The sequence below is a fragment of the Rhinolophus sinicus genome, chromosome 1, assembly GCF_057876585.1.
Source record: "Rhinolophus sinicus isolate RSI-liver-muscle chromosome 1, RSI-T2T, whole genome shotgun sequence".
NCBI classification, from domain to species: domain Eukaryota; kingdom Metazoa; phylum Chordata; class Mammalia; order Chiroptera; family Rhinolophidae; genus Rhinolophus; species Rhinolophus sinicus.
Window position 1 is genome coordinate 43,131,440 of NC_142501.1, and position 24,390 is coordinate 43,155,829.

Here is a 24,390-nt window from a genome sequence, read left to right on the forward strand (position 1 = left end):
TACCATGCACACAATGATGGGAGAGTTGAGTCCTGCTTTCTAACTGAGGAAGCTGTGTGTGTGTGTGTGTGTGTGTGTGTGTGTGTGTGTGTGTGTGTGTGTTGAACACCTGGCCACTGAGAAAAAGCTGTGTAATAAGTGCTACCCAGGAGAGAGGCAAGGAACTGGTCAGACCGTTGATCTATTGATCCTACAGCTTCCTAGTTACACAGAAATTGCTCTTTTTGCTCCTATTGCTGCCTTTCTTCTTAGTTGTTCTCTCTTCTCCTCTCTTCTCTAGTCTTACTCTCTCTCGCTGACTTTGCCTTGACCTCCGTTTGTGACTTTTCATTGTCACTGTTCATACTGATTAAAGCGGTCATTTTTTGAGCAATTAATATTCAGATGCTGGGTTTGTATTCGTAATGAGTGAAGGTGAAGCCAACATAATGATCCAGTTCAGGGCTTTGGCGTTATGATTGAATTTTGGTTTTACCACTTCAGAGTTGCCTGACTTTGGGCAAATCACTCAAGTTCCCTGTGTCTATCTTTCATCACCTGTAAATTGGGGATACTGGTTCCTACCTCAAAGAGTTGTTAGGATGGGAGAGAATGTGTGTACCATACTCAGAGGAATACTTGGCACATGGTCTCAAGATCTATTAGCTCTTACTACTTGAAACATGTTTATTGTAGGGTATTGTTGATGTCATATATTGGAAATTTCATGCAGTTTTCCTTTACTGAAGAATCCATAGAATACGTAATGGCACCTAGAGGCTTCTTTCCAGAAAGCTTGGGCTTGGTCAAGCAATCTTTAGAGAAGACTTCCCTGACGTGGCAATAAGGTTATTTGTTAAGAGTGGGAGGTGAACCAGGCCAAGCTAGAGAAAGGAGGGGAGAGAAGGGGGAGGCAAGGAGACAGGGGGCGGAAGAGGGAGCCTTGGGGCGCGCCTGGCAGGCTTTGGAAGCACAGCGTTTGGGTGCCAGAGGCCCGGGAAGAACGCCGAGAGCTCAGGCAGCGAGAAGGATGCTCGAGCCCCGAGCGCGTTAGTTACTATTTGCTTTTCTTTGGGAAAGGCGCCGATTCCAGACAGTTTGCAGAGCTTGGGCTCACAGCTTAGCGAGAGACCAGGGGCGCCCACGCACTGTCGCGGGCTTGGATGTCCACTCCGGCAAAGCCCTGCGAGGAACTGCGGGCGGGGCAGGGCGGAGGCTCCCTCCCCGCGCGCCCCCGGGCGCAGTTGACAGCGGCGGCGCCCAGCGCACCCGGCGGGAGGTGCCTCGGGATGTAACCGTCTGATCCTTCCTTCCTCCCCCCGCGCTGACTCCATCCGTCTCCCCGCCCCCTGCTCGGTGTCCCGGCCAGGCGTGAAGGGAGGGAGCGGGCCCGAGACTGCATCATTCCGCACCGGCTGCAGCACAGCCAGAGGGAGCAGGTGGAGCGAGCGAGTGAGACGCGAGCCGAAGCGCGAGGGGCCTGGGGGAGACCGCAGTGACGCTGCCCGGGAGACATGGCGGCCATGCGCCTCTGAATAAGCAGAATCCCGAGCCCCTCGCCGCCTCCGGCCGCTGCAGCCCGGGCCATGCCGCACGGCTGCTGACCGCACGCAGGGGCAGGCCCAGAGGACACATGCGGCAGCAGCTGCCGCCTTGCCCCTGATCCTTTCCCCTGCATTCTCCATGTTGCATTTCACGTCAGTTTCTCGGGTAGCGTAGCTAGCTGCATTGCTCTGCTCGTTCACCCAGCCACACTTTTTCTTTTCCATTTTTACCCTTCCCTCCCCATTTCCTTGTCCCTTACCTGCCTGCTTTGCATCCATCTCCCCCACCCTGTCCCCCGCCTCCTGCCTCCATCCACCGGGGATATGGCCGCAGAAGAGGTATTGCAGACTGTGGACCATTATAAGACTGAGATAGAGAGGCTGACCAAGGAGCTCACAGAGACCACCCATGAGAAGATCCAGGCTGCCGAGTACGGGCTGGTGGTCCTGGAGGAGAAGCTGACTCTCAAACAACAGTATGACGAGCTGGAGGCTGAGTACGACAGCCTTAAACAGGAGCTGGAGCAGCTCAAAGAGGTGAGTTGTGTGCCACCTACTCCCTCCTCTGTTCTCCCCCCACGCCCCCCCCCCACGCCCACTCATCATTTATAAAGAAGTCGGAAAGGATGCGATTGCAAGGATTGTTTCTTCATCTTAGAGCCCTTTGTTGATAAGAGAAGATTGAAAGAGTCCATTGTTTTTCCCATAAGAGGAAAATTGCCCAGGAAGTGAATGTATAAGCAGGAATTTGGGATGCAATGGCTGTGGGGGAGGGAGATTCATAAGAGTCTTGAAGTCTCAGCACTCTAAGGCGACATTCTACTAGGTTGGAATGTGTAAATCAAACTTCTGAAAACTGCTGTTAGTGCAAACCCAGGTTTCAGTGACAATCCCATAATCCCCAAGGCGATAAGTAGGTTTGTGCTGAGGACCCACAATTGCAGGAGGTAGAATCTATGGCACCTCTCCTCCACCTTCTGCTGAATGTAAGCACTCTGATGAGAGAAGGTTAGAACATCCCGCCAATCCCATTTGACAAAGGCCGGGCAATCTTGATTCTCCTTGGCTTTAGTTATTCTTGTCAACTGGCTGCGGGTGAAAAACAACTCTGCTGGGTGATCTGCCTGCCTTGACATCACCTGAGTGAGGCAGGCTGGGCCTTGCACTAGTCTTATAAGGTCACCCTGACCAGGGAATAGTTAACTCCCCTACCAATGGTCTGAAGAGTGGTATAGATCAAGTATGTGGGTCGCTGTGCATTTCAAATGAGGCTCTTCTTTTTGAAATGGCTGTATTTATAAAACTGGAATATCACAAATAGACACTTGTCCTCTTTACTCTTTTGATATTTGGCTTCTTTTAAAGACTGGCTAATGTATTGGAAGAAAATACTGAATATGCTTTGATTTACTATCAAACACTCATAAGAATATACATATTATTGAAGGAATTCAGTCTTGTTTTATCTGATTCCTGAGGCACTATGGGTAGCAAATAACCAGTTATAAATTTAAATGTACACACTGCTTTTCTTTGTGGCAAGTCTTTATTTTTAGGTGCATATAGACATTTTAAATGTTAACTTTAGTTTGGTATATAATATTATCAATAATGTTTTTCTTATAATGTTCGCAAACAGTTTTTTTTGTGAGGGGCATATTGTTTTGAGTCGTTAAAAATATTATGATATAGCTAATCAGCTTGCCTTCTAATTTAGTATATAATATGGTGAGCATTTATACTTTTAGGTACATCTTATTTTTATTCTGATGCCTACATACCAAAAAATAAATATATGGTAAAAATCCTACCTAGAAATCTGATTTTTGTGTATCCGGTTGTACATTTCTAGTTCATGTTTGTCTGACCACGTACATGTCTTAATAACAGCTGGACTTACTGGTATTTTCCAACTTAGATTAGGGCCTAGGTTGATATGTTTAAATTCAGTTATGCTAAACCTTGTGAAGTCAGGAAACAGGATGGTGATTGTAATTCTCAGAGATGTTTTGATGCTGAGATGTTTTGATGTTGTCTACCCCTATCACCACTGCTTTGCCAAGACAAGGAAGTACAAACCAGTCAGTGTTAAGCCATCACCTCCTTGATAAAGGGCATAGACATAATTGAATGAAATTTAATGAAAAGGAATGTAACTGTTAACTGACTCTGCTCCACTGAAACAACTCTTTTAGGGTTTTCTTCTGTGCTATTGCCCTTCCCTGCGTAGTAAACGTTAATGCAATTATCTTGCTATTACTAGACCATGAGCTCTTAGGCAAGGAATCTGTCTTAATTTACATTGCATCCAAAGTCTTTAACGCAAAGCCTAACATAGTGAGTGTGCAATAGATATTTTATGAAATAATAAATTTATACTGGAAGAAGATACCTTTATCAAGCATTCACTAATCAATATTGGTTAGTGTCAGAGAAAGACTAAGAAAATTAGAAAGTATAGGAAGTGACTAGTATTAAAACCTACCTGTATTACTTTCTTCAGCAATAATGGGAAAAATGAGAAAACAGTGTTTTGTAGGAATAGTACAATACTGGTTTCTTAATACAGAATAATGCAAATACCAATTATAATTTTTTCTATAAAAATTTTGAGGCATATTTTCTTCTGGATAGCAGGAGGTTAATAAGAATTTATCAGGATGATTTTTACCAAATGATACTTGTTTACATATGTGATTTGAGTTGCATTTAGCATAAACGTAATTCAGTTTTAGGTTCCTAATGACTGGTTTATACAATTATACACCAGTAGGGTAATACAATAATCATTATACTTCATTATTTGATAGTGAGACCTGTTATTTTTATCATTTAACTAATATCATGTGTACTTAGTTGGGAGAATTACTTAAATGAGCTAAGTCCGTCTCAATAATTCTTCCTGTTTAAAAAGTAAATCCAAAATAATTGTGCAAATGAAGATATTCCAGTGATGATGTCACACAGAAGTCATTTTTGAAAAATACACTTTGTGAGTGCTCTGATTTTCCAAAAGAAAGTTTTGTTCATATCCAGCTATATATAGTAAATGATGTTGCATTATATCTCTGAAGCCAAGTATAAAATAAACCTTTGGCTTATTTTTAGGCTCTGCCAGCAAATATGATTCATTTACAAATAATTGGACCAGTTTATGGGAATGTCAACAGAAAAATACTGTACTAAGTCCACCTTGGACGTTAGTAATTTTCAGTGTGGTAACATGGCTCAGTCTTTACAGGTTGTTTTGTTTCTGAGAGCCAGCACCCAGCAGTTGCTGCCTTTCTCTCCAGGCTGTGTGCTGTTAGGACAGTAATGCAAGTGAGCAGTGTTGCCTGAAGATGTGCAAAATCAAGATAGTGAGGTCATTCGTTTTTTTCTAGCCGTGTCTTTTCTCAGTCCAGATTGCTTTTTGGCCTGGCTTGAGACCATTTAGAGCTCTGCTTCGTGCCGACATGATTGCTGTAATTCTATTCCCAAGAGAACACACTTCAAAGAAAAGTACTAAGGATCTGAAAAAAGGATGACTTCTGATGTCATCATGTTCTCCTTTTCATTATCTTTGGACAGCTGGACAAAGCCACATGTCCACAAGCATACTTGACCATGGCTTTATGATTTCGCAAATATTAATAATACTTGCTTTTCAATGATGTGATGGGCATGCATGCCCAGTTCTGTTCAGGGCCTGGCTGATTTTATGTTTGGGATGTGCGTAAATCAGCGCTGCGTCTGTCCCCAGACCAAAATAGTGTTTGAAGACCAGTCATTATTCTAAAATAATTGGAAAACTAAAAATGTATAGGCATTTAAAGACAACCCTAAAATTTAAATTTAAGTTATTTTTTTAAACTTAGAAAATGGTTAAAATATTAAATGTAGTGAAGTTTAAAAAGATCTCCAAAGAAAGGAATGACTCAGCATTTCTGGTAGCATTTTAGAAAACATCCGCGTGACAACTCTAGAGAAGTTTTACACCTAGGTTACAGTAGACAATGGACTAAGACTCTTCAGCTCATTTGCTCAAAGCTGACACCAAGGCTGAGCACGAGCTGCTGAAGAAGCACTTTCTGGGTGTTGAACAGCTTCTTCTGGAGACAACTTTATGCTTTTACAGGGCTATAGTGACATCATTTAAGAAATAAACATTTAACTTACATACTTTTAGAGATTGTCACATTAGGGACCGAATTAAAGCTATTTAATTACCTGGCTTCATCTTTAAAGAGCTAATATTTTACCCTCAGATGTTTAGAAAGATTGTTAGCTTCTTTATGTCTGTAAATTCTAATCATGAAATCATATTGGGGGGGAAACCCAGCTTCCTTTTCCAATCTATGAATAAACATATAGAAAGTTAATGTTTAATTTATTTACCTAAGCTAATATTTTTCTTATTGTTTTTAAAGAAGAAATATTTATATGTATCCCATTTATTTAAAGTTAATTAAAACATCTAAAATATATCAGCATATGGTTGTTTATCATCCTCAACAGACATAATAACTTTGAATCACATTTGTTTTCCACGCAATTGCTTTACCTTGCATCATCCCTTCTTTTTATTTCAACTCAACATTTCATCTCTAGCAAAGTTCTTAGATATCATTTAGCAAGATTTTATAATCTTTCATCACATTCACCATGTTTGCATGAACACATACAGCAGCCATGGTTTGAAGATTTTCTTCAGAATTTCATGCTTACAAATAATCTGCCCTATTGTCCCCTTATACACTTTTGTACTTTATAGATATTACATTCGAATTTTGAAAATATTATAGTTACTTGCATGTTGAAATATATATAATAAAGGACTGTCCCGCACATAAGGTTACACCTGTAAATGTGGCTTTGAAGGAGAGGAGGGCATGAAGAGATGCATAGTCTTACTATTAATTAATTATGCTGAAGAAAAGATATGTGAAGTCAGGCGGCAAAAGATGAAAGTGGGAAAGTGGCAGTAAGCACATTTTGTCTTGGGAATGGGAGACCATTGAAAGGAAATGAAAGGAAACACTTAGTAACTGTGTTTGGTGCCTGAGGTCTTATCTCATTTAATCTTCAAAGTAACTCAGAGGCTTATTGCCCATTTTTACAGATAAGAAAATAATAAAAATAATAAAGCATTGCGTGCACTATGTACCAAGCTCCATTTAGGACTAGGTGCTTTTCATGCCTTATCTCTAATTCTTATAATAATCCTTTTACATGGTAGTATTACTTGAATTATACAGAAGAGGAAGGTATGCCGGTCTTAGGCTAAGGATTCTTCTTGAGGCCACGAAGCTAAGTAAGTGATGAAACCTGATTTGGGGTGGGAGCCTACTTTCTTATCACTTCACCATACTATCTGAGAGGGTGAAACATCTGTCCCAACTGCAGTTTAGAAGGTCATGGTGTGGTCACAGAGGGTGGATTGGAGCTGTTCAGAGGCCGTAGGGATAGTGAGGAGGGGACAAACCTAAGATCTATTTAGGATGTGTAGGATGGAACTTGGTGTTGGCTATGACTGGATGTGGAAAGTGAGGAAAAGAGGAGAGTTGAGAATCTCAGAATGGATGGACGGTGGTTCCATTCACAAAGGAAGGTCCTGGGGGGAAGAGTAGTTTTAGAGGGTGAAGTCGATGGCAAGGATGTGTGAGTCTTTTTACTCCATGTTTTCTTTGAGGGGAGACATAAGTTGCATGAGATTCAAATACTCAACTCTCAGTTTAATAAAACAAATGAATAATTTGTGCAGTTGGTTGTCATTTTATTCAAACTTAATTTCCAGAACATGGAATATAGAACAATTTTAACTACATGTTCACTAACTAAGTCAGATTGCATTCTGAGCTTAAAGGATGTGCAAACTAATAAACAATGGGCAAAGCAACTGGGCAGGCGCTGTGAGGACCTAGAGGGCCTGGTAACCCGACCTGTTAGGTCAGGTGGGCTAGGAGCAATAGCATATCCTTTCCTGGCTGATACTTGAAATTCCATGAGCACTTTTATGTTTTGTTTGTTTGTTTGTTTTGGTCATAAGAGTTTAGTTGCTCTTTAAAAGTTACAATTGTGTAATTATGACAGTTTATGGCAACAATGCAAGTTAAATAAAATCATATACAAAGTAATAGTTTCCTCTTCCTCTCCTCCCAAATCTGTCTGGATTGCTAACACTTAGGTGAGTATTCTTTTATATGTGTTTTTCAATATCTTTACATATATGAATTCATACGTAGGGTTTTTGTGTTGTTCTTATTTCTTTGTTTTTATAAAAGTGGGATCATGCCATCATGATTTTCATTTAATAGTATGGCCTTTTAAAATGCAGATATTTCTAGGACTGTAATTTTAAGGTGCTGATGTTTAAAGTGTGAAGTAAATGGGACTGATTAAAGCAGAAAACCAGAGAGCCTCCGGGAGCGTTGAGGGGCTGGGAGTGGGGGAGCTGGTAGGTGCCCAGGTTCTGCTTGGGTGGTCAGCACAGAGCACGCAGGTTTGGGTGTGTGTGAAAGACACCGATGGCTTGTTTGGCTGTCCCGTGGCAGACCTGTGTGATAATACCAAGGAAAAAAATGGAAAGTTTTGTGAGTGAATTAGCAGCGAATTTGATTTCTTGTCTTTTCGGCTGGATGGAGCATAATAGGTTGCTGGTTTCCATGGCCGGCAAGAGCCTGCCTGTCGTGTGGCCACATCCTGTCCATACTGGGTCTTGGCGAGAAGCCTAGATGATCCAGGCAACTGGGGGTCATTACATCACCCCATCTTTGCCCTGTGATGGTTGAGTTTTGAGATTGCTGGTTAGGATCTTATTCAGCATCTTAGATTTAGCGTGTTATGTAGGCAATGGGGAGAAGAGCGTACAAGAGAGGAAAATGTTCCACAAAAGTGTTCTTCTTTGTCAATGCATACCTTGTTCTCCTGGGATTTAATTACTTTGTCTATAAAATTAAGAGGTTGGAATAGATAATCTCTATGATGTTATCAGCTCTAAACTTCTGTGATGCTGTATTTTAGAGTTACCTGGTCTACTTATTTATCTAACTGTCCTTTTCAAATTCATTCTAGTTTTTACAAAGTACAGAATACTGTTGCTTAATTGCAATAATTTCCCCCTAGCCTTTAGGGATATGTATTAACTGTTTTCTGCGTTTTTCCTCCTATTAGTTTCCACTTTGGTCACTCAGTTCCAGCCATAAAAATCCACCTGTTTTCACACTTGTACTTTATCCCTGCACATTTTTTTTTTTTTTTTTTTTTTAACAATTCATAGTTCTCTTTTGAATACTTGGCCCAATCTCATTTCCACTGTGGATGCACTTTACCTTTCTAGTCACATCTATAATGTCAGAAAACTGATTCATTGTGTTTGTTTTCATTGACATATTTGTACTTGGCTTCAGAGAGCAGAACAAGGCCCAGTAGGGTCCCTGGGAGCTAGATTTTGGATCAAAATAAAGAAGTAACAAGTAGTTTTCCAAGAATGGAATGAGGCCTCCTTCTTTAGTAAGTAGTGAGGTCCCTGTCACCAAAAAAATTTAAGGAGATTCTAGCCAACCACTTGCTGGGAATACTGCCTTGGAGGGTTCATGCTTGGAAAGGGGTTTATGTCGAATGGTCTCTAAGGTGCCTCTCCAATCTGAATCTTTCCAGGTGTTCCAAGTAATTTCATATGTTTCTGTTTTTCACACTCCCGTCCTTACCACCAGATCACCGTGTTTCTAACATGGTTAAATATTTCTGTTTTAACGTTTAACGTTTAGCATTTGACAGTATTTAGGACTTTTGAATATTTGGAATATTTTCAAAGTGTATCAAAAGTTTATCTTCATTATGATTTACGTTTTGATTTTCAGAAGAAAACTGATGCATAAGAGAAAAGTTTAAGATGACTTCATCTGTAACTTGGGGAAAGTTTCAGTGAAACTTTAAAACTTGATACATTTTGAAGCTATGTGGTTGCTTTGAGGTTGGGGGGTGGTCTACTGCCTCCAGGATTTTTCTTTCTTTCTTTTCGATGCTTCACAAAGATGAACGTTTATTCTCAGAGACATCTGCTATTTGGGGAAGATAAACATTTTCGTACCAGGAAACTGCAAACCTATTTTCCCCAACCCCTTTTGTTTACTGTGCACCTTCAAATGGCCCCCAGACCCATCAGCAGCTCACCCGCCATCTCCTGCTAGGTGGGCTGCCCTTAGAGTCACCAGCCGAGACTGAGTGCTAGCTTCACTTCTTTTCTGTCTCCCCTCCCACAAACCTCTAGGATAGGAGAGTGGTCTCCAGGTATACCCCCATTGCCCTGAGCCCCGTGGGGCCATCTCTCCCTTTTCATATATCCATTTAGTGGTTTATTGATTATTTATTAATTCCACTAATGCACCGCCCCAAGTGTTGGGCTCTGCCCTGCCACGACCCCCACCAACCCTGGGGTGCCCCATTCTGCCCTTCCAGCTCCCTAATCGGCATCAGAATCTTTGTTTTCATACACACACACACACACACACACACACATACACACACACACGATTAAATATTTTGTCATTTACACTTAGTCCAATATTTTATCATCTACATCGTCAACTATTTTACATTATGTACCAATCTGAGTTTTTCCTTTTGCTTTAGGTTGCCCATTACTTCTTGTTCTGCTTCATCTATTCACTCACAAGTTTGTATTGAATGGCTCCCATGATGAGCAAAATGCCACTTGCTAAAGGTGAAATGTTGAACAAGACAGATAAGATGGAGCTCACTGAATGGAGTTTATATTTCAGACCTGGGAGACAGTTTGCAAGCACACACGGGCTTCAGGTGTGAGAAATGCCATGAGTGAAGAGATGGAGACTGGCTGGGGAAAGCCTGCTCAGAAAAGCCTCTCTCAAGAGGTGACATTGAAGCCCACACCTAAATGATGAGGAACCAGTCCTGTGGAGATTGGGGGAAGTCATTTTTAGGAAGAGGGACGAGTGCAAAGAACTCTGTAATTAGGCGAAATGATAGGTCACCGTGCCCTGTAAAAAATAACCATTCATGTTTGAAAAATGACCATCTATAAAGTAATAAATTGACTTTGGGTTTTTTGAATGAGGTTTTGCATCTCAACATTGCAAGTATCTGAGCGGGGCCTACTTACCCCCCCTGGGGGCTTCTTTTAGGAGAAGTGGGTCAGATCCAGTGACTTTCAATAAAGACTACTCATTAGGATCACCTGGGTGATTTATAAAACTACTGCTGCCCGACCTCACTCCAGGACAGTTCACTCAGAGTCATTGGAGGTGGAGCCCGCACTTCAGTACTTAATCCCCCTCCTCTTGGGTGCTCCAGGCCGAGAATCCTTCTCCTTAGAAACTTTCAACTCTGGAGTTGAAAGGGACAGAAGTGTTTGGTAAGAAAAATTGGGAAGTTATGAGCTAATGTGTAAACCTTAATTGCAGTCTTTTTACTTGTCTTCTCTATTTTTGGGAAATGAAGACACTGTAAAGCCTTTCAGAAAACCAACAACATCATCAAAAACATAACTGCCTTAGTTAAGATGTATGTTAAATGACTGCGTTTAATTTTTATCCTTCAGGGTTGTTAAAAATTTCTTGAAAAGGTGTCTGTCTCCTTTGTTTTGCCTGATTTGTTATTCTACTCTGTTTGAGTTGTTTATGCCAACTTTACAAATTTAGAAATAGAACATTAAAAAAGAATTGCTTTGATGGATTGATCTTCAACTTCCGGAGTTATTTTCCTTTTGTTTTTTTAGTTATACATGCTTACCGGTTTCAAATATTTTGTAGAGAAAAAATACTGCTCTAAAATGTAATATTTATCTGCTTGGTTCTATCTTTAAATTTAGAATTGAAAGTAAGAAGCTTGTTTACATGTATGGGAAGTACATAATAACAGTAGCAGTTTCCTTAAGAATGTTTTGTTGCAGTTTGGCCGGGTCTGTAATAGGAGGTTCAGAATGATGGGTCTTTGTTTTTCTCTTGCATACTGCTGAGTAATGTGGAATCAAAGGCCACTGCTGAAGAGCCCTCAGCCATCAATTTTTGAAACTGAAAGAGGTTTATATTATACCGTGGATGTGCCTTGTTGATAAGCCTCACTGTTTGCCATTTTCTAGATGGTTTTAGGTGATTTTTGAAGTTGACCTCAGTGTGAGGTAACTAGATGGAGACAGGATGAGTTTAATCTTGTACGTGACTTCTTTTGTTGAGCTGAAGATACTGGCATCTTGCAGGTTATCTCTTTGTCATACATAACTCACCATTTTTCCCCCTTTTAAATCACAATCTGGCTTTCTGCTAATATTGGTATGTGCACAGAGCCTTTAAGCTCAAAACTTCAAGAAAATATAATTAGGAAGGAAAAGCAACAATTAGAGAGAAAAAGGAAATAATGTGTTTGAAAACCAGTTATAAATACCTCTTGACTATTTGGATTATTTTTTTTAATTGATAAGGTTCTTAATTAGTATTGATAATTCAGAATTAACTAATGTTAAATGATCTGGTTCTAAGAATCTGAGCAATAAGAGAGAGTCCTCAGGTCTTTTATCTTAATCATTGTAGTTATTTCCAACCAAGTTTTATGTGATTTTCTTATTTTAGTAAAATAAATCACATATCTTTGCAAGTCACATTGATGTGTCTGGGATAATGTGAACTATTATTTGCTACAATTTAGACCAGGATCTCAAAACTACAATTACATTTTTAGACAATAGTCTCAGTAAGACATTTCAGGAAAAGAATGAAAAGAACTCTAGACCAATGATATTTTTGGTCATCATTGATCAATTGCAAGTGAAAAAATTTTAAGTTGCATTTTAATTTATGATACCAGTGTGATTTAGAAACTAGGAAAATGGACACCAAAGTAAATACTGTGAGCAGATAGGTCATTGCATAAAACCAAATCATGGTTCGTTCATTCTTTCTTCCAATAATGATATATTTAGTGCCTCCTATGTGTTAGGCATAAATCTTGGTGCTGAGATTACTGTAGAGAACAAACCCAACAAAAATCTCAATGCTCCTGAAGCTTACATTCTGCGGGGCTGGGGGGATGAGGAGGAGAGACAATGACAAAAGGAATAAGTAAAATAGAATGTTAGATGGTCCTAAATGGTATAGAGAAACATAGAGCAGGGAAGAGGGAGATGGCCCGTGAAGTGGGGAAAGGTTGCTATTTTCAATAGAGTAGTCAGTGAAAGCCTCCTTCAGAGGGATGGCAGAGAGGCCATCTTGCTGGAGGGCATTCAGTGAAGGGGGTGAATAGAAAATGAGACCAGTGAGAGCATGGGGTTAAATGATGGTTGTTACCAGAACTTTGGCTTTTGCTCTGAGTGAGGTGGGAGACATTTGGAGGGTTTTGAGCAGAGTCACAACGTCCTACAATTTTTCTCCCCAAATGAGATAATCTTGCTATATATTCCAGCAAGACTCGAACCTCCTTCAGGGCGAAGGAGTTTAAATTAACCTGGGAGCTTGTGAGATATGTTGTATTCTTCCACCTCCACTCTCTCCCCATAGCAAGTGTTTAGTTTAATAGATGTTGATGGTATTGCATTAATTTCAGTTAGAAAAAAAAAAAAAGATGACATTATTAAGATAGCTGGCTATTTTGAAAAGAGTTTGAAATAGACCACTTGTTAGAAAAATCATCATTTGTTTGACTAATTAAACTACTTTACTTGAAAAGACACTGTGCTGACTTGCCTGGTTCCTTGTACCTGATTACTTACCTTTCCTCTACTCTCTGTCCCTTATTCTGGAGCCTAAGAGCCAAATCTAAAGTGACATAAAGACAGTTTCAACATTGTGTTACTGGTTCTGTGCTACAGTTGATATTGTGGTTCCTGAGAGCCTGAAATGAATGCTGGTCATTTATTCATTTCTTTATGTATTAAATATTTAGAGAACATCAGTTATATGCTAAGCATTATGCTGTGTATACAAAAATGAGGAAGACATAGTCTTTAAATTAATTATTTACTGTTGGAGGTAACAGACATGAATAAATGTGATTATGCTATTTTATTCAAAAGACCATAGGCTTTGAGTTAGAATGAACTGTATTTCAATCTCTTTGGTAGTTATGTGATCTTAGGCTGGTACTTAACCTCTATGAACCTCACTTTTCTCCTCTGTAAATGGAGGAAGATAATCACTGTGGGTGTTAAAAGCAAAAATCCACATAAAGCATGTAATGCAGTTCCTGACAAATAGTAAGCACCTGATAAATGATGTAGGTGATGGTGATAAAAATAATAATTAATCATAATATTAAAATAATCGTTGGCTGGGCTTGACAGAACACCATCATAGAGGGCAGCAAACTCAACCTAAAAGAATCAGAGAAAATGTCTTGATTAAGGCAACAAGTAAGGAGGCATAAGGAAAGAGGAGGGATTTTTCATGCAGCTGAGAGGAGCCGAGTCGTTCAGGAAGAGCAAACAACCTGCCAAGGAGGGAAGATTAGAGAGATTGTTGCTTGTCAGCCGCCGTGGTGTTGCAGGAGGTGGTATTTGGAATAGAATGAGAAGTGGGAGGTGAGCGTGGACCAGTGGTTTGGAGCCCAATGGTAAAGGGTCTTCTAATGATGTTTGTCAGTCCCTGGCAGGCAAGGCCTTGGTGTCGCTGACAGTAATGATGTCTGCCACAGGAAGGCATGGCCCGTGAGAGCCAGGTCCACTGACACTGCAAGAAGTACCTCCAACCAACTATTGGTCAGGAAGTCCCATGCCCAAGACCAGAGAGCTACTAAACATGAGGTCAGCTGCTCCCATGCCCCCTGTTTGGTGTGTTTTAGCCTCATGGCCTCCTTTGAATTAAAGGGTGACAACTTCCCAGTCTTACCTCAGTTGTGACCAGGTTGCCTAATTGCCCCTTTCGTGTGGGTTCTCAGTGTCCTCTGTCCTTCCATGCGGTTGGGCTGGGGCTGCTGACGACCTTGATTTCTCACACACTCCACTGATTCTTGACTCTCTGAGCTCTGAGAGCCACTAACGTCCTACCGTCTTGATTTGATTCTAACCTGCTGCCCAGACAGGTTGGATACTGAACTCTTTCTATACTAGACTTAAATATTCCCTTGCCCATTGGCTTTGCTAATTAGGATGAATTGACATTTTTCTCCTCTCTCTTGTCTTTTGTTTCAGTTGCCTTTGATTCAGGTTCAACCTCCATTTTGCTTCTCCTCTGGGAGAGTTTCCCTTATTCCTCTTGAACAGGTCAGGCCACTTATAGGAATGCTAAAGAGCTTAAACTTTATTCTATATGCCATTGGGACAGCATTGACAGTTTCAAGGCAAGAGAGCAATATAATTAGCTTTATGTTTTAAAACTGATCTTTGGCTTTATTCTGGCAGTACAGTGGTCTAGGACCTCTGACTAACCCTTTTGCTGGGAACAATTAAAAATGCTAAATAAAATATAAAACTAGCACGAATAAATTAAATAAATTAGCACGTGCATTAAAAATACACGAATAAATTTTCTTAGGATGCTCAGTGGCTAAACCTGAATTAAGACAAGAACCCTTAAAAGTAAGCAGTGCATCAAAGCTGACTGTTGCTTTGAGTGCATTTGCTGAATTAGATAAAACTGAGAGGAAATAGGAGACAAAGCCTAGAACTCCAGCCCCACCCCCCAAGTTTCGGGCCCCAAAGGATTTCATGCTCAGTGTAAGGGAGAATGGGTATACTGGCCTTCCCTACCTCCATCGGGACCACGTGAAAAATTGGGTGTCTCTCCTCAGACTTCATATCACCAATTAAGGATTGCAGACTGTTCACACAGAGAGTGTGTACGTGTATGTGTATGGAGGGGATGAAATCCCAAGAAACCTGAAGGTTAGAATTTAGAGCGATCCCAGGTTGGTCATGCATGCAGACATCTGTCAGAAGCATTTGCAAACTTGCTTTGAAGAACCCTATTGTCGTGATGGCCTACAAAGAATCTTCACAGATAATATTCTAAAAAAAATATGAGCCCCCAGCAAAAAAATAAAATAAAATATACAAGGAACAAGGTCCCATTGACTCCACATTGTCCTTACTTTGTCTTGTCAAACTTTAGATTATTTGTCTCACTGGTAGATGTGAAAGGGTATCTTGTTGTAGCTTTAGTTTGCATTTTTGTGACCATTAGCGAGGTTAAACATCCTCTTAAATATTTACAGGCATTTATGTTTCTCTTCACTGAATTTTTTTCTAATGTCTTGCCCATTTTTCTATTGGGGTTGTTTATATTTTTCCTATTGATTTGTAGGAGTGTACATCTATATCTGTATTCTGTTGACTAAGCCTTCTCAGTTATATATGGATGTTAGAAATTTCTTTTCCTAGGTTGTGTCTATTCACTCTTTCAGGAGTGTCTTTTGATGAAGAGAACTTCATAATTTTAATTTAATTGAGATGTTACTCTTTTATGTTTATAGGTTTTTTTTTTTTACAGCAGAACAAACCTTTTAATTGTTTTTATTACTCAGCAAAGCTTAGTTTTTAATTTAGCTTTCTGACTCTGTGCTTGTGCCTTCAACACTTTCACAATGATTATCTGCTCCTTGATAAGGAAAGCACGCTTGATCCTGTCACGGACACATTTAGCACACATGGCTCCACCATACGCCCTGCTGACATAGTTTTTCATTTTAGACAACCTCAGAAGTGAGAACTTTAGCTCTCCCAGCACAAACTACATGCCACATGTAGATTTTGGTGTATTCCCAACCTTCTTGGTATAAAGGTGAACAATTCTATTACCCGGGGTTCGGGACAGCCTGGTTTTGTTGGAGGCTGTATTGTAGGACAGCCTCCGACGGTATCTCAAATGCTGGACCATTCCCCAGAAGAGATAGATTGTGTTTTTTGATTCTTGTTTAAGAAAGCCTTTCTTACTACTATAGGGTCATAAAAAGATTCAATTATATTATTTTCCAAATATCTTATGGTTTGCATTTTATATTTACATGGAATTGATTTCTGTGTTTTCCATAATTTTTCATCATAATTTTCTCCCCATAAAATTGGATAAACACGTATCTCAACACCACCAGTTACTGAACAGTCCTTTTTTCCTCCACTAATCTTCAATGTCTGCTTTGTAATAAGCATAGGCCTATTTCTGGACTATTCAGTTTCATTGGTTTGTTATTCCATTCCTATGCAAATACCACATTGTCTTATTTGAGCTTTACAGTATGTTCTGGCTGATGGAATACTTCTCCCTAGTTTGTTCTTAAGGAGCCATTGGCTTTATAAGTCTTCTTCTTTGCTCCCATTGACTCTTTGCTTTGATATGGCAACATTTACAAGGAAACATTGAGTGAATAAGGGCAGATCACACTGTTTATTTCTATCTCCCCAGTAAGTAAGAAAGGGAGGGGATACTGGATGTCCGATTCTGGCTGTTCTAGACTTTGTGTACGTTTTAATAAGAAAAGCAGGCGAGCTCCAACAAAGGAACTCAATTGTCTAAATAGATGTTACTATAAACCTTAATGGATCTAATTCTTAAGAAGTTACTTTGGAGGAAAATATTGATAGCTTTTCATAAAGTATTAAAAAATATACGCTGTAATCTCAAAGTCCCTTTTGTGGCTTTTGAGCAAGCACATGCATATTTCTAACTTAAACAAGCATCTGAAATATCTTATTACCTTGAGCTCTGTAAAAATTCTTTCTTTGGTCATTTTCCTTTTATCACAGGCATTGAAAAAATAAATTTTCACACTAGTTCCCAATTTACAGGTCTATTTTGGTATAAAGAACATCATACTCTTGTAAAATTTATAACTTTTATGGAAAAGGCTCAGATGAAATACTACCTAAGGAGGAATTAATTTCTTTTTATCATTTTACATTATGTATTTCACTTTTTGTATTATGAAAAATGTAATTGTTTCTCTTACTTAGAAAAAATTCACAGTGTTATTTGTGCTCAGAGAGTTTTAAAACAAAATTTTTCTTCTGTTCATAGTTTAATTATATTTTCAAGTCAACATATTTGCATTTTTTCTCTTCATAGCATTAACATATGGAGAGGAAAAGTTCAGCAGTGATACATCATGTTAGAAACCCTCTGTAATATTAAAAAATAAGACCTCTCCGGTCCCTTTTTTTCCTCATACGCTTTTCTTTCTCATCTTCTTTTATCCCCTCACTCATCATTAACTTTACCCTAGAGTAACAAGGATTTAATGAATCACTAAAGAATAAACTCTAATTAGGAGAAAATTCCTGAGACTCTTTATTAAACATTAGTGTGAAGGAAATCTTCCTAAGCAAGATATAAAACTTAGACTCAAAGGGCAGAACTCACATATGTGGTTGCATAGAAATGTCAAAAAACGAATGTGATAGACACCATAAACAAAAGTCAAATACAAGCAATAGATTGGAAAAATAATGCAACCTGGATGACTTACAAAGATTGTCGCTAATGTTCACCTCCTGTAAGTTGATTGAAACGACAATGATATAGTAGAAAATAGGCAAACACTGTAACTAGACCAACTGAAGAGGATTTGCAAATAACCAATCAACATATTCAAAAATGTTCCATCTTAGTAGTCATTGAATGCAAATTAATAATGATGACTAGTTTTGGCTTTTTTTAACCAATCAATTTACAAAAATTTTCATATTGATAATATACAGTGTTGGAAAGTGTGTACAACGTGAGCATTCTCATACATTGTTTCTGGAGTAGGAATTGCTGTAAACTTTGAGAATGTGATCTGGCAGTCTGTATTAAGATATAAAATACAATGCTTGCTCCCAACAATCTCATACAAACTATAGGTAATTGTATACCAGTCTCCAAATACCATTTGTCAAAGAAAAGCACTGTTTAGCATTTAGTATCTAATCTAGACCTTATCTAAGCATGGATCATATATGTCTGGAACATAGAAAGAATCAAATTATACTCATGCTTTAAAATATCTTCAGACTTGTATATATTTAAATAATGCTTCTGTATATTTAAATAAAATAATATTTTAAAATCTAGATGTAATCCTATACATCCCCACTTATCACTTCTCCCTTAGCCCGTTTCTTAGACCTGGTTTGAACTTTTGATTTCGCACTCTCAAAGTGTGATTTAAAAAAAAAATTATGTTGCATTATTTTTCAACTCTTCTGGTTTTGAAAATTTGTTAGTGAGCATTTTTGAAGAAAGGTGATGCTCATTCTCTATTCTGGTGGATTCAGGAGTTGCTCCTCCCAAAGGAAAGGGACCACCCTCACTTGTGCTTATTGTTGCCTCCAGAAGCAGTCCTGCCCTTGCTCTACTCACCATATTAGCCAGAAGAATTTATAAATTTATGCTGAGGTTTGCAAAAATACTGTGCTCACATTGTGTGAAAGAGGTTGTGACTTGGGACATTTTAGATTTATGTTACCTCCCTGTCCTGTGTAAAAATAAAAGTAGAATGTAGAAACAAGTCTTTGAGAATTCATTGCAAAAAGGAAAACTCGGCACAGGACACAAATAACTAGTGTGGGGGCTAAAAAAAAATACTTTTCCTCCCACCTTCTAAGTTTTCGAGCTGGGCTAATAAAAAACAAAACAAAACAAAACAAACAGATTAACAGGAGAAAATGAAATTAATATGTGCATACAGGAAATCACATAAGCATGAAAATTCCAAAGAAAGTAAGGTAAAATTGGGTATATATGTTATTTTGGACAAAGGAGAACAGGGGGTTAGGGGCCAGATATTTCAAAGGAAGTAGGCAATGTGCAGGTAGTTGAGAAAGAGTGGAACATACATGGGAGGTAAATTTTTGCTAGGCGACCCAGAAATGGCTAGACACAGAGGATAACCTAGTAAACAGGCCTCTGCTAGATGCCCTCCCAACTATCATACTCAATTCAAATTAGACATCCTAAAATATCCTTCCTGGAGGAGGTCTTTCCTTCTCTTAGGCAGAAAAGGGGGGAGGGTGAAAGGTTCTTCCTGAGACTTGTTTCTTAATAACAGCATAAAATCAATATCCCAAAAGGCAGCTTTAGGATGGCAATATTTTGGTCCCCTTCACTAGAAATGATGGTTAAATGACATTTCAAAATGAAGTTTGTCATTTGAATTTTTTTTATTCCTAATTCTAAATAAGAAAAATTATCATAGACATTTATTAACTTCACAGATTATTGTTGAACCCTTGCTATGTTGCAGGCATTGTTAGGTGCTGAGAGTACAAAGTTCTTGCCCTCAGGGGGTTGACATACCAAAATAATAAGTTGGCATAGTGATGTGTGCTAAAAAGTAAATAAAGCAGGGTAAAGGAATAAGCCTGTCAGGAACGCTAGTGGGAGGGACTGTTTTAGAAATGAGGGGCTTTCAAAGGAGATGATAGCCCAAGTGGTGAGAACGAGCAAGTGGGAGAAGATTTCACAGTGTCCCGGGCTGAAGGTAACGGCGAATGGGAAAACCTGGAATGAGCTGGGTGTTTGTGAAAATGGCCCGGGTAGTACTCGTGTTAGGGTGCAGGGATCCTTGGCAGTGTGGCACTGTGTGTAGAGTGCCGCAGATTCCTTGCAGGATGTTTAGCATCCCTGGCCCTGCCCACTAAATGCCAGTGGTGTCCCACTGCCAAGTCATTGTGATTTCAGAACACTCTCACTGTACAGCACGGTGACTACAGTTAACAATCCTGTTTGTATATTTGAAAGTTGCTAAGAGAGTAGATCTTAAAAGTTCTCATCATGAGAAAAGAATCTGCAACCATGTGTGGTGATGAACGTTAACTAAACATATTGTGGTGATCATTTCACAATATATACATATATGAAATCATTATGTTTTATCCCTAACATGAGTACAGTGTTATATGTCAGTTGCATCTCATATTTTTAAAAAATAAATAAAAAGAAAAAACTCTCTCACACAACCCTTTCTGCCCCTGGGGCGGTGGGGCGGGCACAGTATTATCCTCAACTAGAACCCCTGAAAGCTGAAGGGAGGGAGGTAGGGGGATGTTAGAGAGGCGGATGGAGAGGTGGACAGCAACCAGGTCCTTGAGCCCTGGTAAGAAGTCTGGATTTTATTTTAAGCATAATGGGCAGCCACTGGAGTCATGTCATCTGATAAATGTTTTAAAAAGATCCTTCTGACAGTTCTTTGCAGACTGCAGAAGAAACGAGCCAAGTTAGGAGGCTTGAACTGGGGGAGAATCTAATAGGGGAGAGAAATGATCTGATTCAGGATGCATGTGGAAGGATTTGCTAATTGGATGTGAGAGCAAATGAGACATCAGGATGGCTCCTAGGTTTCTTTCTAAGGAGCTGAGAAGAATACAAAGAAATCATATGGTAAGGAGCGAGAAAATGAAGCAATGAAACTATTTCACAATGCAATTTAGGAGATTATTCCATGTTTATTTGAATTTGAAAATTCCGCAGATCCCAATTTTGATGCTTTGTTTAAAAAAGAGTTTAAAAATGTGTCTGCCAAAAGCATTTCACATTTGGAAAGGAGTCATCACTGACGGAAAAACAAGCATCATCTTATAGTTACTGTGCGGTATGATGTAATTTACTGGACTCAAGTTGGCTGCATTTCATGATACACGTTGAGGTTATAGCCATATTTCTTAGTTTCTATTACAAACCTAAAATGTTAAGTCATTTTTCTTCCTATAAAATCAAACAAACTAGCCGTATATACTCTTATTATCTTGTGATGATCACCCCATCCAGTTACTAAAATAGATGTCAGTATTTTTTAAAATAAAGAGTTAAAATAATTATTTATAGGAAGTGATGTGTATACTCTAGAAACATGGACACTGGGGCATAAATATATCCTTAAACTGCAATTAAAGTAAAAAAAAAAGTGACTGATACAAATAACAGTTTTCTTTCCCCTCTACCGTGAATCTTTATTGACTTACTTGCAGTGCTAGATCATGTTATAGTTACCGAGGGTCAGGGAAGCCAGTGAAGAAGATTCCTGAAAAAACTGATGTGATCTTGGTCTGCAGTAAGGAAACGCTGTCCAGAAAGTGAGGATAAATGTTGGTCCATCCACTCCTGGAATATTGTGTTCTTAGGTATAATGGTCCAGGAACCAATGGGTGACAGATACAAGGATACAGAGCTCAACTTAGTATGAAAAAAGACCTTCTTTATGGAAGACTAAAAGCAGAGTGAAAATTAGCAGGCCTTCCGAGGAGAGACTGCCCTGTTGGTTAGTGGAGATGTGTTAAGTAGAAATCAAAAAGCTGCTTGGTACAGATATTGAGGAAGTGGGTTGAGCATTTGATGAATTTGGAGCAGAGGGTGTCTAAATGGTTTTTAGCACTGTGAATGTCATTAAATGTGCCTGTCTCATTAATACAACAGAGTTAGAATGAAGTCCTGATAACAAAAGTTACACCATCCATGGTTTGTTTTGCAGTGTCTGCTTGCTTGTTCGACTACAGGTGAAATACCAGCTGGTGAGGTTGGCCATACGTCATCTAGAGCAGAGATTGCAAATTGGCATTCCACTGGCAGAACCCAGCCGAGGCATTTAGAAACATTTGATGTATGGAACTTTGTTTTTTTAAATAAGGTTAAAAAATCTAGATGTCAGACCTCTTTCAAAAAATTAGCAGGTGTCACAAAGCCCTAGGCCCGCATTTCTGCATGACATCCGAGGGCGGGAGCTGAGCGAGTCGTTCTCCTTCAGAAAGGGTGTAAATCTGCACTTTGCCATAGTCCCCACCATTCCACCTCATCTGCATCATCTTACTGTGTTCCTCCCTGATTTACATTCTCTGCCACTTCCTTGTTGAATTTTGAGGTTTGACTTCTGATCTGGATGCTGACACTCTCTTGCTCTTTTAGGGAGGAAGAACAAAAAAGGAGAGAGGAAAGTCAAGAATGAGAAAGTAGAGGAGATGGAGGAGGACCATAGGGACTTCAGAGGCCCTAAATTTCATTCTGAGTTCTACCTCTTACACCTCAAAGCCTGCATTTCTTCTTTTCCTGAATAGGAACCGTCAACAGGACTGACGTTTATTTTTGAATGAGATAGTATCCATGGGAGCACTGTCATATCACCTTAACCCCAAATGCACACTCTGATAAGCTGGTTAGCTGGTTAGCTGATGTCTCTCTGTGTTTTCCCGTAAAACCGGAGGCAACTGTAATGAACCCCTGTCCTGTGATGATTGATTTTTGTGTCTGTTTTCTTTGCCAGATTCTTTATATCTTATTCAACTTTTTACCACCAAGCACTGCACTTGCCATTTTGAGGAATGAATGAATTAATGAGTGCATTTTGAGGATGGGGGAAAGAAAACAGAGAAAAGGGAAATGACTGGGCATCTTCCTTCTTCTGCCTTAGATTCCCTTTCTTTCCTTCCCGAGACGCCCAGCCTCCTAGTCATCCTGTGACCTCTAACCTCTCCAGAAGGATGTCCGTCCATACTTATGTGGACCGCTTTGTGCCCAGGGGGAGCGTTTTTAAGAAACTGAGGTGGTTGTTTGCTAAACATACCCCAGTTCTGTATTTAGGAGCTTTATTCCTTAGTTTGCTTATGGCTCCAGAAATAGCTTTTAGTACCTGGAGCTAACATACTGTTTTAGTTTTAGTTTATCATGACTCTCGTTTTCACTGAATATTTAGTATTTTAACGTTGTTTTATTAACAAGTTACTTTGCTTTTGTGACCTGATGTAAAACTCTCAAATATTTATTGTAGTGATTTATTACTCAGATATACTTGTATATTTTTTTCTATGTTTTTCAAAAAGGAAAAAGTCATAGTAGAAAAAAAAGAGAACAAGGTAATGTGTTTGGTGTATGTTTTACTGGAGCATCTGATCTGGTTACTTTATGTCATATAAAGCCTTTCATACTTAGTGTCTGCATGTGCAACCAATGTTCCTTTTTGTTATAGTATCACAATTATACTTAGTTGTATCTATTTGATTAAATGGTGTCTTTTGTATGTTTCCCAGCAGTGTGGCTGTAGAAATGCTCTAAACTTTATCAGGAAACCTGGGATTTAATTCATACTTCCCATTTACTGGCTAGGAGGCCAAGGCCAAATATTTAAACTGCAAAAATTGCTAAATTGTATTTGCTGCCTACCACGTAGTGGGTATTGTGCCAAATATTTAATACATCTTATTTCAACACCCTCAATAGCCTGTGAATCTTTGTTGACTCATTTGCAGTGCTAGATCATGCTATATAGGCCCCAAGGGTTTTTATTATTTTCGTTATATGGATGAAAAAAATTGAGTCACAAATAGATTAGGTAACTTGTCTAGTTAGTGATGGAACTAAAATTTGAGTCAAGCAGTGTGACTTCAAAACTTGCATTTTTAAATAGTAATAATAAAACAACAATGATAATGTTACTATAACAGCAGAAGTAAGAGCTCGGACTTACATAATGCTGGTTATGTATCAAGTGGTTCTCCAGTGCTTTGCATATATGGATTCAAACTCTACTTTCTTAGTTCGTAGAGTTATTATGAGTATTAAATATGAATATGTGTATATTTACATGTGTATATACATATAAATGCTATGGAAATTGTAAATTAACTCTAAATTCCTTAGGTGACATTACTGTACATTCACACATAAGAAAGAAAAACTTTGTAATTTTGATTAATATCCTTTAAAGTGACCAGGGAGGTAGAGTTTGCTGCATGCAGGAAAGCTACATGCGTATTAATTTCATAAAACAGTATGAACAGTAATGGCTTGGTCCTTCTTTAGGATGTTTGTAGATCAGTTTCCATTTTCTTTAAAACTTTTTACAAAATAGAGTTCACACAGTGCTATTATTTGGCAACGGTATTACAGCTTCATAATGGTGGGGGGGGGCTAATTACCTGTTTTGTGAGTCCTTGTGTTTGCTAAGGTTTAACAACATT

General features: G+C 39.0%; 1 protein-coding gene and 1 pseudogene across 7 annotated transcripts in view; one reads left to right on the plus strand and one right to left on the minus strand.

The window, feature by feature from the left end:
* The first annotated feature begins 960 nt into the window (after nucleotides 1–960).
* The window catches only part of BICD1 (BICD cargo adaptor 1), a 180,560-nt gene continuing 157,130 nt past the window's right edge, over nucleotides 961–24,390 (plus strand). For 3 of the 7 annotated variants that reach the window (XM_019736747.3, XM_019736779.3, XM_019736769.3), the window contains exon 1: nucleotides 964–2,060. In XM_019736747.3, coding sequence (XP_019592306.3) covers nucleotides 1,848–2,060 — 213 coding nt within the window. In that variant the 5' untranslated portion in view covers nucleotides 964–1,847. Of the gene's footprint in view, nucleotides 2,061–24,390 lie in introns of all 7 variants that reach the window. The other 4 variants (XM_074325843.2, XM_088798762.1, XM_019736733.3 and 1 more) reach the window with 3 other exon arrangements.
* Nucleotides 15,976–16,345, minus strand: LOC109449996 (large ribosomal subunit protein eL34 pseudogene; annotated as a pseudogene).